This window comes from Leptopilina heterotoma, unplaced genomic scaffold (genome assembly GCF_015476425.1).
Source record: "Leptopilina heterotoma isolate Lh14 unplaced genomic scaffold, ASM1547642v1 Lhet_19, whole genome shotgun sequence".
In the NCBI taxonomy this organism is placed as follows: domain Eukaryota; kingdom Metazoa; phylum Arthropoda; class Insecta; order Hymenoptera; family Figitidae; genus Leptopilina; species Leptopilina heterotoma.
This window is the reverse complement of record NW_025110908.1, coordinates 344,411-358,058: the sequence shown is the minus strand read 5'-3', so window position 1 is coordinate 358,058 and position 13,648 is coordinate 344,411. Positions and strand designations below refer to the sequence as shown.

General features: G+C 28.3%; 2 protein-coding genes across 2 annotated transcripts; both read right to left on the bottom strand.

Moving 5' to 3' along the window:
• Positions 1-58: 58 nt before the first annotated feature.
• Positions 59-1,594, bottom strand: LOC122500607 (zinc finger protein 17-like). Its single transcript, XM_043609616.1, has 3 exons — positions 1,561-1,594; positions 1,256-1,447; positions 59-306 (listed from the first exon to the last, which is right to left on the bottom strand). Exons 1-3 carry the CDS (start codon positions 1,592-1,594, stop codon positions 59-61), a joined length of 474 nt encoding a protein of 157 aa, XP_043465551.1.
• A 922-nt stretch (positions 1,595-2,516) lies between these two features.
• LOC122500606 (zinc finger protein 347-like) lies at positions 2,517-11,891 on the bottom strand. Its single transcript, XM_043609615.1, has 6 exons — positions 11,867-11,891; positions 11,097-11,264; positions 10,169-10,309; positions 8,861-9,115; positions 6,395-6,859; positions 2,517-2,890 (listed from the first exon to the last, which is right to left on the bottom strand). The coding sequence occupies exons 1-6, from the start codon at positions 11,889-11,891 to the stop codon at positions 2,517-2,519; spliced, it is 1,428 nt and encodes a 475-aa protein (XP_043465550.1).
• Positions 11,892-13,648: the final 1,757 nt, after the last annotated feature.

Genomic DNA, 13,648 nt, shown 5'->3' with positions numbered 1-13,648 from the left:
TTTTTGAAACAATATATTTATAATTTATTATTTATTATAATGAATATGAAATTAAAATTTATAAACTGCTATTAAAAACAAGGCCAAGATGATTAATTTCATTGGCCTCAGGATGTTGAGATGTTAAATGTCTGAGGACATTTGCCTTTTGATGCGAGCGATAAGTACAAAATGCGCAACCAAATTTTTTATCTTTTCCACAAACTGCACGATGATTTGAGCGTGATTTCGATGACTTGAAATATTTTAAGCATTTAGTACATTGATATGGCGTAATTCCCGTCGTATGGACCCAGTGAATACAATCTGAAAAGAGGAAAAATTCGGTTAAAAAAGAAAAATTGCTAAAGCCAAAAAAAAAAAAAAATTGTAGGAAAATTCTTGTTCACAATACTGAGGAAAATGTAAAAGAATTTTGAAATATATAAATACATACAAAATAAAAATATATAAATATATTTATATATATAAATAAATATATTTATAAATAAATGAATATATAAATATAAATATTTATAAACATATAAAAAGTAATAAATAGCAATAAATACCTAATTTAACATTTTTCAAAAACTGGAAATTTTTTTTATCGCAGAATTTAAATATAAACTGAACTTTATTTTTAACAGATCCTCTTACATTTCTTTATTACATTTTGATATATTACATTATAATTCTTTTGAAATAAAAGAATATTTTTAATAGTTGTAAACATTCTACCTTGACGGTAATAAATGTTTAAAAACATTTTTTTTTACCTACGACGCACACTGAAGAAAGAGAAAAAAAGAAGAAGAATAGAAAAATAGGAATAAAAAGTACATTTTGCGACAAAAGAAGAAATTTCGAGTTTGTTTTACGATTTTTAATTAAATATTATTTTTTTTCACGATTTTCTATTTTATTCTAAAATGTAACGAAGGAAACTCGAAATTTGTAGGTTAAGTGGCGTCAGCGGAAAGAAAACTGGACGCGCAGGCGCAAAGCGGCTGCGCAAACAGTTTTCTTTACGCCACGTCATCCCCTAACCTCTAAATTTCGATTTTCAATCTCCAGTTAATTTGAATCAGATAAAAATAAAATATAGAAATAAATATAGAAAATAAATTAAAAATTATCACTAGTGTCACAGTTACGTTGCTCTATCGCTGCTGTTTTCTGAAATAATAAAAAAAAAAATTCCCTGGTTAGTAACATTATAATAATAATAATTTCTATTACATTTCTTTTTTTTTGTATTACCTGACTTGCTTACATCGCTTCATATGTCTAGTGATGTCGAATTTTCTTCGTGACACATACTTGCAATATAAACATCCAAATTTTCGTAATTTTCCACAATCAACTAGCTGATGAACTTTTAATGATGCACTTGATTTATAATATTTATAGCAATTGTGACAATAATATTGTCCCGTTACTTGATTTTGACTATACTGGTAATATTCTGCAAAAGAAAAAATACAACGAGAGAGTGTTAAAAAAAAAATTTTTTTTTTGTAGGAAAATTTTTCTATTACATGCAAAAAAGAAGTAAGTAAGTTTAAAGAGTCAGCTAACGTCCCTTCGACTTTTTCTTTGTCTCCTGACGCATGCGCGCTGACGCTTCTACAGTGGCGCAAGCGCAGTCGCTTCTGGTAACGGTCGTTCACATTTCTGCGCATGCGCCTCTGAAGAAAGAGAAAGAAGAGGGGACGTTAAGTACTTTCCGACTCTTTCCATCCGCCTGACGCTTGAAAAGTTTAAAAACAACAAGTAGACAACATTTTTTGATATTTATGAAAATTTTCTTCGATAGAAATTTTTTTTTGTTTTGCAAAAATTAATTCAATCCTGAAATTTTGAAAAATAAGACAAAATTAGTAAGTAGGAAATGTGAATTAATATCCAGTTTACAATTTTTTCTTCATCGGAAAATAAAAATAAGGATGGAAATGGGATTTCTTTTCCAGAAAACGATTGTAATTAATAAATTTATTCTTTTTTTATGCAAATAGAACATTTTTATATTTACAATTATTCGATTAAATATTACGTCTTTTATATTTCGCTCTCCTTAAATTATTATTTACGTAGTATGTATAATTTCGTTGTCACTGAATTTGATCACTTGACTACTTTTACATTCTCATTTATTTTTTTGTATTTCTTTTCTATTTTACAAATTCGCAAAAATCCACTGAAAGTTAATTTTTAAATTTTTCATTTCGATTGTAAATATGAGGATTTACAAATTTAAACGGTAAACAATTGAGGAATATTTAAATTTTAAATTTAAGTGTGTAAAATTGAAGATGAGGTTATAAGAAATTATGTAAAGTTAATTTCAGTGCCCGGACATTTTTTTTTAAATACAATTTTCATGAATAAAAAATAAACTCGAATAAATTACAATAAATTTAAATTTTTTTAAATATATAAATATTTTTAAGAAATATTTCCAATTATGCAAAATAGTTTTCTTTTTAAATTCTTTATTAAAAAAAAAAATTACTTTCATGCATTTCCCAAAAATTTTACGTAGTGTGACATTTTCGTTCGTGCTCCACAAGTTTGTCACGACGATAGAATTTTTTCGGACACATAACACAATGATGCTTGGGCTCCTCGACATGCAATTTCATGTGAGCGGCGAGATTGTGTTTATATTTAAACCAGCCGTGACAAATTTTACATTGAAATTTCGGTTCTCTGCCGCATTCAACACGCAAATGTCGTCTCAAGCACGAAGCCCTCATGTAAAATCGACTACATTTTGGACACTTATATGTCGATTGTCCTCGTGCCGTTCTCACCGGTTGATATGCACCCTGATTCGAACGTGTACCAGAATACGATGACATGCTAGGTGGACTTATGAAAGCATCGTGTGCTTGAAGAAACCAATTATCTGAAATTGAAAAAAAATTAACAATTAGAATTTTTTACATATTCAACATTAGTGACACAATTAAAAAAAAATAATAATTAGAAGAGACCCTTTTTCTATGTATAGCCTTCACTTACTTTATCACAGTAGGTTTATATCGACGTACAATTTAGAAAAAGAAGAAGAAGAAGACAAAAACAAAAAAAGAAAAAAAAATCCATTATTTTGTACATTTAGAAAAGAGTAACGATAATTTATTAACAAGTTTTTTGAAAAAAGTAAACTTTAATTAGAACGTCAATTCATAAATGTAACGCGCTCCGAAGATAAGAAGCAAATTATGTTCGTGTTATTTTTACTTTCGAATTGTTTTATTGAAACTAAAATCAGTTTTCAATACTTATTTCAGTTTTTTTTTTTTTTTTTTTTTTTAAAGAAACAACTCAACTTTTTGCGAACTGAGCCAACATTCTTCGGAGTGCGCCACAAATGTTAATAATTATTTTACATAAACGGTATAAAAAACAAAAAAATATACAATACAATAGTGTTAATCGACAAAAACAATAGGAGAGGATAAAAGGAATACACGACATTTAAAAAATAACCCTCAACAATATTTTATTCAGAATAATAATAATATAAAGGCATTGATAATATTTAGTACAAAGATTAATATTAGCAAGTAATGGTCCGCCTGATAAATCTTTAAAAAAAAAAAATAATAAGTCTTCCATTCGTAATTCGAAATTACCCTAATAAAAAAATAAAAATGTTAAAACACTTCTTTCATTATTAGTTATATTAAAAAATATATAAAAACGTATTTCAAATTTTTTTCAGAACTAAGATTGAAACCTAGATCCAGTTGAGGGTCCTGGCTAGTATTCGTAACGGCCCCTCTTCTTTCTCTCTCTCTAACGACGCATGCGTGACCGTCACGAGTAGCAACTGCGCATGCGCCATTAGATTAGGTGACGTCAGAGGGAAAAAAAGTAGTGACGCCGGGGAAAAAAGTTTTGCGCAGGCGCGTCAGCGGCTGCGCAAAACTTTTTTCCCCGGCGTCACTACTTTTTTCCCTCTCCTTCTATCTTTTACCAATAGAAAACTGAGAGTAGCCACCAGGACTCTTGTGGAATCTAGATAAATTATGCTAAATCGAGTGTAGTGAAAAAATTACAATTCATAAACATTAAGTAGAAACGTTGTAATAAACTGAACCGCTAGTATACTGTTGATAAAAAAACAATGTTGGGTAACAAAAAAAAAAATAAGGCGGAATTAAAAAAATGAGTAAGATTTGCAGTCACTATCGCAGTGTTTGCTAAATACTGATATCAAAAATACTGTAAATCGGAAAATCATTGCCTAAGTAACTCGATTAATTTTTTTTTCTCTTTTCGTGTAATTATATAATTAGTGTCTTAATGTAATAATCGAAAATCCTTTAACGAGATTTTGCAACTATCCTGAAAATAAAGAAGATCCTGAAACAAAGAAGATTTCGTACTTTTAAAAATCCGGATTCGATTTTTAGTTACTATAAAAATATTTTAGTATTTTAGTACTTTCGTACTACTTGCTTTTGTACTAAAAATCGAAAAGGAATGTAAAATTGAAAACAAAATCGAAAATAAAATGTATGTGAAAAAATATATAATATGTAAAAAATATTTTTCTCTCGTCAAAGGATTTCATTTCTTTCAGAAGACAGTATATTTCACGAAGGCATATTTCGTGGAATTACATATAATAGTAATTATTTATATTAGCTAAATTACAATACGGAATGTTTTCAGGGGAAAAAAAAAATTTACGGAATGTCGAAGTTGTTTTTACAGCGTAATTCTTAAAATCTCAATTAGTAATTAATTAGTATCGATTGTCATTCTTTTGAGTAAGATGTAAAAATGTGACGTGTTACGAAGAAAGGACCCTGAGGAGCAAAATGTTTGTAACGTCCCCTCTTCTCTCTCTCTCTAACGACGCATGCGCGAAGCAACTGCGCTTGCGTCACTATTTCCCACCAATGCGCCGCTCGCATTAGTGGAAAATAGTGCGCAAGCGCAGTTGCTTCTAGTGTCAATCGCGCATGCGTCGTTAGAGAGAGAAAGAAGAGGGGACGTTAGGTAAACTCTTTCTCTTTCTATCAAACTGATTTTAAAATACTTTGCTTCTTAGAAACCTTTCTTCGGTCCGCATCACAAATTTTTTTTTCAATTGTAATCTCTCGCTGATTAAAATCAATAATTACTTCCTCGCGGAGGAAGCTCTTTTCTATTGACATTACAATATCCAGGCACTGTTTAATATTCATAATAATATTACTAATTCCCAAACCTATAATGTTACGTCAAATATAGTAAAATATATAAAAAATTTAATTTCTTTTTACAAAATAAATTCATTTTCTTAGTAGTCTATAACATTCGTAGACTAAATAACACTAGTTTTAAATTTTTTAAATTTTCCATTCACCATTTTTTTAGAACACAACTCTCACCAATATTAAGAAATTTTTTTTTTTTATTCAAATTTTTAATTCTGCTAGAATGTTATTTAAATATTATTATTAATAATAAATTTACTCTACTTAACTTAAAGGACGATTTCTGTCAGTTCGGTGTGTAATAGAAACAAATAAATATTAAAAATAAACTTAAAAGAAAAACGATCAATATTGTAATTTTATTGTCTTTCGGGAAATTTCTTAACAAAGCAGAGTTCGAAAAAAGTATTTTATTAACTATAAATGCAATTTGTAATCTAATTACATTTTTGTTATAATACTGCGTGTTTGAAATTGATAATTAAAAATCGTCAGGGCAATAGAGTACGTAACGGCCCATCTTCTTTTTCTCTAGCGACGCATGCGCGAGCGTCACGAGGAGCGACTGCGCTTGCGCCACTTTTTTCTACGAATGAGAGCGGCGCAGGCGCAGTTGCTTATCGTGACTTTCGCGCATGCGTAGAGAGAGTAAAGAGGGGCCGTTAAGAATACTCTGAATCTTTCTGTCGACCTGACGATTTTTCTTACCTCTCGCGTTCTTTATTCTTGTATCTATGATTATTTCTATGATTTTAAATCGTTTTTAATTTTTATTTCTTTTTATTATTAATATTAAGTATTATTAAGTATCAATAAACCATGGTATTAATAAACAATTCCTTAAATTATAAACTTTATTATTGTACTAAAAGTTATTGAATAATGTGCAAATAATAAAATTTATCATCATGAAAATTTTCTTCACGACTTCCTCCAAAAAACACAATTTTCTTCGACAAAATTTACAATGTAATTAAATTACAAATTATAAATAACTTCAAATTGAGCCCAGCTCTCTAAGAAAATCATCAAATATACAAAAAAAAAAGAAAAAAAAACACTGATCGTAGATCGATAATGAATAAATAATTTAAAACTGAACCTCCTCAGTTTAATAAAACGAAATATAAATTTTCTCCTCTTCACTTTCAACAAAATAAATAAAATTCAAATGGATTCATGACTATCATCATAACCATCAGATTTTTGATGATGTCGCTTATAATGAACAGTGAGATTTCCCCTCTGCCTCGCCTTATACGGACACTCGGGACACTGGAACGACGGTGGTTTCCCGCCACATTCCACCATCTCGTGTCTTCTCATCGTCGATTTCCAACGATAGCCCTTGCCACAAAATCGACACCTAAATTTTCTCTGCTGCTCATGCGGCACCCCCATGTAAATGACACTCAAATCACGTGGCTGTGGAAGAACTTCAAATGAATCTGGAAACACCACCTCACGCGTTGATCGATCATTATTTTCAAAATTATTATTATTATTCTTATTATTGCTATCATTCCCTGAACCTGAGCGATACGATTCACGATGGGATGGAGAATTTGTCGTCCCCTGTTCACTGGTACTTCGTGCTCGATTCTTTTTCATTCCCACTTGTTTAAATTCAGATCGTAATAATGAGAGGAGTGCACCCATACCTGTAACATCAGATAAGAAAAGGCAAAGAAAATTAAAATAAAGCAAACAAAGAAAGAAAGCTTTTATAAGAAAAAAAATAATTTCGATTACTGCGTTTTTATGACACGTGATTACTTACAAATGTGTAAAAGTTAAAAAAAAAAACCCTTTACCAGATTTACAAAAAAACTTGCCCTCAGCGTCCCAAAAAATTAAAAAATTTACATGTATAGAGAAAGTTAGACAAACAGAGAAAGATTTCCGGTTTATTTCGACTTTCGCTTCCTTATCAAGGAAGGATTGTAATATAATTTTAAATTTTTTGTTAAAGAGCAAAAATTGTATAAATGTAATACTTTAATGAAAGCCGAAGAAATAAATTACTGCAACAATATACACGAATAACAACGAGAAATACTACCCTAGTCTTTGTTTGTACAATTTTTCTCTTTCTTCCCATCACCTTTTTTTAAAAACCCGTATGTGACTTCGCATCTTTATACCCCACGCAAAAAAAATTTTAGGTTATGTTCAAGATTTTCAAAGTTAAAATACAAAACCAAAAAGTGATTTTTAATTCTTCTTTACTTCCAAAAAGAATGGAATAAGAATTTTTTCTTTTCGTTTATTAAAAAAGAACATAAAGAACAAAATTATAGGAGAGGAAAAGGTAAAAATATCGCTCAACATAACCTAAAATTTTCTAGACTTGTCCCTTTAATTATGCGGCGTCACTTGGATACAAATAGAAAATTTTTATACACAGCTGTAAGTATTTATTAATCCTCTGCCCACGGTGACTATTTTCACATTTTTTTACTCTAGTTTTTTTTACATTTAAATATAATTTAGTTTTTACCAAGAGATTAAATTGTCGATAAAGGTCAACGCACAATAAAGTGAATCAGTTGCATGAGATAGAAAAGGACAGAAAGATATCTCTGTCCTTTTCTAACTCATGCCTCACGTCCGCGAACGCTTTTCCCAAAACTATTGTGCATCGACCTTTAAAGTAGGGGGCAGAGGGTTAAATGTAAAAAATTAATGCAAAAAACAAACAAAAACAGTTTTATCAGAAATAATAATTACATATAAATGAAAATTGAACAGATTTATTAATACAAATAGCGAAAAAATTTTGATGTTTCGCGATTTTTTTTTATCTACATGATGATACAATTCTGCCATTGCTTCCTATCCAGATGACCTAAAAAACAAAATTATTGTCAAAATAGTAAAGAAAAATTACGATACGAAAAAAATTATAAGTACTTACTAAGAGAATTTACGTGAAACCGGCAAGAATCCTGATGATGCAAAAAATCCTATTTGTAAGAAAAGGAAAAACATATGTTTGTCTTCTTCTTTAGCAACTGCGCATGCGCCACTATTTTCTACCAATGAGAGAGAGAGAGAGTCAGTGGCGCAGACGCAGTTCCTTACGCCGAATTTACACAAAACATGCAATTCATAACATAAATTTGAAAATATTTGCTCTGAAAAATAGTTGTTTCTTTGTTTATTAACAGAAATTTACAAAATCTGTTATGGATACAAATTTATATATTTATGTATATAATAGATTTTGATGACTTTTTCATAAAATATAAAGACAATTTTTTGGATCACTCTTAAATCACGATTAAATATTTGACACGTCGAGAAAAAGCAAGCGGAAAATAAATGTAAAAAAAGAAGACGACTTTTCTAATATTTTTCATGGTACTTTACGACAAAAATGCGAAAACGAAGAAAACTTGTATTATTCCCAGAGGAAAGGGACAGAAACTCGAAATTTGTAGGTTAAGTGACGTGAGGAAAGAAAACTGTTTGCGCAGGCGCGGGGCTTCGCGCCTGCGCAAACAGTTTTCTTTCCTCACGTCACTTAACCTACAAATTTCGATTTACAATTTTCTATTAAATTAAGTTTTCCAGCATTTTTAGGTGTAAAATACAAGGAAAAATATTTCTATATATACAATTTTTGCTTTTCAATCAGCGATTTCGTACAATTTTTCAACTGTTCGCCGCAGATTGTCGCCGTCGACGAACGTACGTTCGTTTACGACCCTGATGTCTATAAGCAACATGTGAATCCAAATTAAATTTCCGCTTACTACTGAACTGACAAAATTGACAGTGAAATTGTGGAGCTTTATTGCACTCCAATTTCAAATGACGATACAATGATGACGCATTTGAATAGACCTTATCGCATTTTCCACAGGGGTAGATACTCCTTCTGATCAATGTCATATGATGATGATGATGATGATCTGTGGAAAAAGTTTTTGAATAATCAGAAAACAGAAATATGTTCCAAAATAAAGAAAATACACTAAAAAAAATTGTTACTGTTTTCAATCAAGAAAAAAAAAGTAAAGAGTCAAAAAAAGTCAATTTCTACAGAGAACACTTTTCACATTCAGTTTTGCACAAGCAACAAATCTTTTTTTTTAATGTAATATATCAAACTGAAAATTCGAAAAAAATACATTCAACTTGCAGTTATTGAAAAGGGAGAATTTTTTTTTTTTAATTTTTGGAAATACTACAAATCAAAAGGATGTGATACGTTACCTTTCGTCAAGATTATACTTCTACGGAAGGGGATTTTTTTTTCTATGTGAAATTATTTCAAAACCAACTTTTCTCAACGTTTGGGGAGAGTTTATTGAAAAAAGTAACTATATTACAATAGTATTTAAATTATAGTCGCTATTATAGAATATATCGAAGAAAACACAACCAAATTTAGTGACGCGCTCCGAAGATGTTTCTTCACCTATGAAACAAATTATTTTAAGGTTGAGTTTTTTTTTCGTACATCTTTTTTGTACTTCAGAATTTCTTCAAGTTTTGTAGTTTATAGTTTTGTAATTTCTTGTTATTTTCATTTACGAAAAATACAAACATAACCTAAAAATTTTTTTGTATCTTTCTTCAAAGCGCATCACATTTACTATTCATAAAATTTAGAAAATTTCCAAAATAATAAATCTAAAAATAAGTACCATTTTCAATGTTAAACTATTTGTGTCTAGGGTCAAACAATTCCTAAAGTAACTAGTTTTTTTAAACATTGTATTAAGCAATAATTTATGTAAATAATAATTTACATAAAAATTTACTTTAGTAATAATTTTCGTAAGCAATAATTTATTTTAGTAATTAGTAAAAATTTACAGAACTGAAAATTCACGTGAGTAAACATTTACATAAGTAAATTAATTTTCAAATTAAAAAAAACTTTCGAAACGAGAAACTTTTTGAAATTTAAACACAAGAAACATTAGAGTGCTTTGACCTCATGTGTTTTAGCAAATTACAACGTAATTTCGTTTTTTTGGGACAAAAAAGGCATTGATACTTCGGAGGCACGCCACACTCCTCCCGAATGTGTCTCGTCAATGACGAGTAATAAGCGTACGTTTTGCCACAAGCGTTGCAAATATGACTTCCTAAATAACCTGAAACAAAAATAAACAAAATTTGTTACTAAAAAAAATTTTTTTTTCAATTATTGAGTCTTTAGAAAAAGGAAAAAAATTGCTGTCAAAAAACATTAATATTGTTCTCTTGTGCTATTTGAAAGCAAAAAAAAAAAAAATCAAAATATAAAATGTGTGAAACAAAACGTTACAAGTTACAAATATTAATATAAAGTTAGTGCTACATATTAACGGTGAATGTTTACATAAAAAATATTTTCGAATACTTTTTTTTATTTAAGTTTCTTTATTCAAGTTTCATTAAAAAATTTTTGTGTTAAAAGTTCAAAACGATAATTCATTAAAAATTCAGGAAAACTTCATAGAAAATGTCACTTAAATTGTTGCAAAATTTCATTAAACAAATTTCACTAAAAATTCATTAAAATTTCATTATGAAAAAAAAAAAAAAAAAAAATTCACTAAAAGTTTATTAAAATTTTATTAAAAATTTTATCAAAATAGAATTAAAATTCTTTCATAAATTTCACTAAAATCGTATCAAAATTTAATCGACATTTCATTAAAACTTCACTAAAATTCCATAAAAATTTCAATTTTATTTAAAATTCAACATTTCTAAACATTTCAATCGATTTTTGATAATAAATTCTATTATAAAAAATTCATTTCCAGCTGAAAAATAAAATACCACTGCCCCGTTAGTTTTACGCAAAAAATATTATTAAAACAGAAAAAAATTTCCATTTTCATACAAGGACACAAAAATGAAAAAAAAAATAAAATTATTCATTCATTTCAGTGCCGTGCTCTCGCTTCAAGTGATTGTAGAGATTAATCTTCATCGGCAAAATGCAAGAACAAATGGGACATCTGTATAAAATCCTGCCACAATCTTCCCTCACATGTCGATTTAATGCCGTTCTCGATTTATATCCTTTGTTGCATTCGATGCACACATACGAATGTGAATCTGTAAAGAAAAAAAATAATACAAGTTAGTGAAAAATTTACCATTTCCCGACAAATAAAAAAAAAATCCTTTCCTTAAAAACTGAAAAAATTTTCTCAAAAACTTAATTTAAAAAAAACAAAAATTTAACTCCTTTTTTATAAACTGAAAAAATTGTATTATTTGATATTTCGCATGAAATAGTCAAAAAATTATTTAAAATAACTCGCAGTGAGTAAAAAGCAGAATAAAAATTTACCCAAAGTGAGTAAAAAATTAAAGTAAAAAAAACCCCAGTGAGTAAAACATAGAGTAGAAATTTACCCAAAGTGAGTAAAAATTGCAGTAAAAATTTACTATTTAAAATTTACACACTGAGTAAAAAATAGCAAAACAGTATATAAATCATTATAACAGTATAATGATTTAAAAAAAAAAAAAAAAGTTGTAAATAATTTTATTTCGTGAGAATAAAATAGGTTTCGAAACTTTATTCATATTTTTATGAAAATACAGATGCATATGTATAAATAAGATATTACTTATGCGTGTATATAACTATCATTATATAGTAGGACAGTAAATGTGATCAAACCTTAAAAGGAACAAAAAATCATTCAAACAACAAAAATTATTGTTGGGATACATTATACAGCAATATAAAGAAAATTGATAAAATTATCATCACACATAAATAACAATCCACCTTTTTAATGCCTCACATGACTTTCTTTATACAGTCTTAAGAAGAAGAAAAAAATCACTCCAAATTTTAGACCACGAAACAGGTACATTTTTCAAAACATCTACTTCTCTAATAGTTATATCACGAATCGAATTATTTTTTTCTGATCTAAAATTTGGTATTATAGCACTATTACAAATATTTGTGAGACAAAAAAAAAAAAAAATTCAGGCGGAAGGATGTGTGATTTTTAATGATGAGAATATATCGGATAAAATAAGACATTAATAATATTCATAATAATAATAATAATAATCAGGGGAGTCAGTCACTTGAAGTGTACACTGAAACACCGGTACAATACTCGAAAGCTTTATTTTATTAGCAGATTTTTTTTGGGGGAATAGAAAAAAAAATTTATTTCTGGAAATCGACTGAAATTTGACATTTTTAAAATTAAAATTTATGTAAATTTATTAAAATTTATTAAAACTTAGTAAATTTATTAAAACTTAGTCAATTTATTAAAATTTAGTCAATTTATTAAAATTTAGTAAACTTAGTACAAATTTAGTACAATTTAAAATAAAATTTAGTAAACGATAAAAATAGTAATTCAAAGTTGTATTGATAAAATCAATTCACACTCAAAAGTTGTCTTGAAAATTTTCCTCGCCTTTTGAAAATAAAATTTTCTTCCCATTGAACCAAAATCTGCTTAAGGAAAAATTAAAATTATATTTATCAAGCCAGTCATTTTGTTTTTTATTAAAAGTAATTATGCTTTTTAACACGTTTCCAAAACGTGTATTTTTTCTAAAATTAAAAAAAAAAACAATCGATAAAATATAAAAATAAATCTCATTTTGTCAACAAATTAGTACCAAAAAAGAATTTTTTTCCCTTGTTAAGAAAATAAATAAACTCAATTTTTCTTTTGAATAATTAATTAATATTTCTTAATTTTTCACTAATTTTCCTTAATTTTCACTAATTTTTGTTAATTTTCATTAATACTTGATATGTACGTTTTAAAAACGTGAAATGTAAGCGGCAAATAAGTGGTAACAGTCTAAAAAATCATGATGAATATAAAACACTAAATGAACCTTCTGCCTTTTCTATTCATTTTGATAATAAAAAAAAATGGTCGAATCAGTCTCTTAGTAATTTACACTCGAGGAAAAATGTTTCTCTCTCTGAATCAAAAGTCGTGAATTCGAAGGAAACATTCGTCCGAATGGTGTAAATGATGAAATATTCGCTTAAAGAACAGAAAAAGAAAAATAGAAAACGAGAAGCGTCAGACGGATAGAAAGAGACGGAGCATACTTAACGGCCCCTCTTCTGTCTCTCTCTAGCGACGCATGCGCGCGGAGAGCCAACGACCGTCGCGAGAGGCAACTGCGCTTGCGTCACTCTCCCTCTCTCATTGGTAGAAAAAAACCGCGCTTATTTAAAAAAGCATTAATATTTACAAAAATTTAAGAAAAACAAAAATAATTTTTATCCCTGAAATTAAATACTTAAGTTTAGTAATAATATTTTCTAAATTCAAATCGACATTAATTTTTGCTAAATTTTTTTAAAAATTCTGACTGGAAAAAAATTACTGAAATAAAAAATATCAGTTTTAGAGATTAGTATTTTTCAAAATTGGTTTTCTTTTAATAAATGTATTAAGTTGGCATTTCTGTGTAGGAGAGGGGGAAAAAAGTAG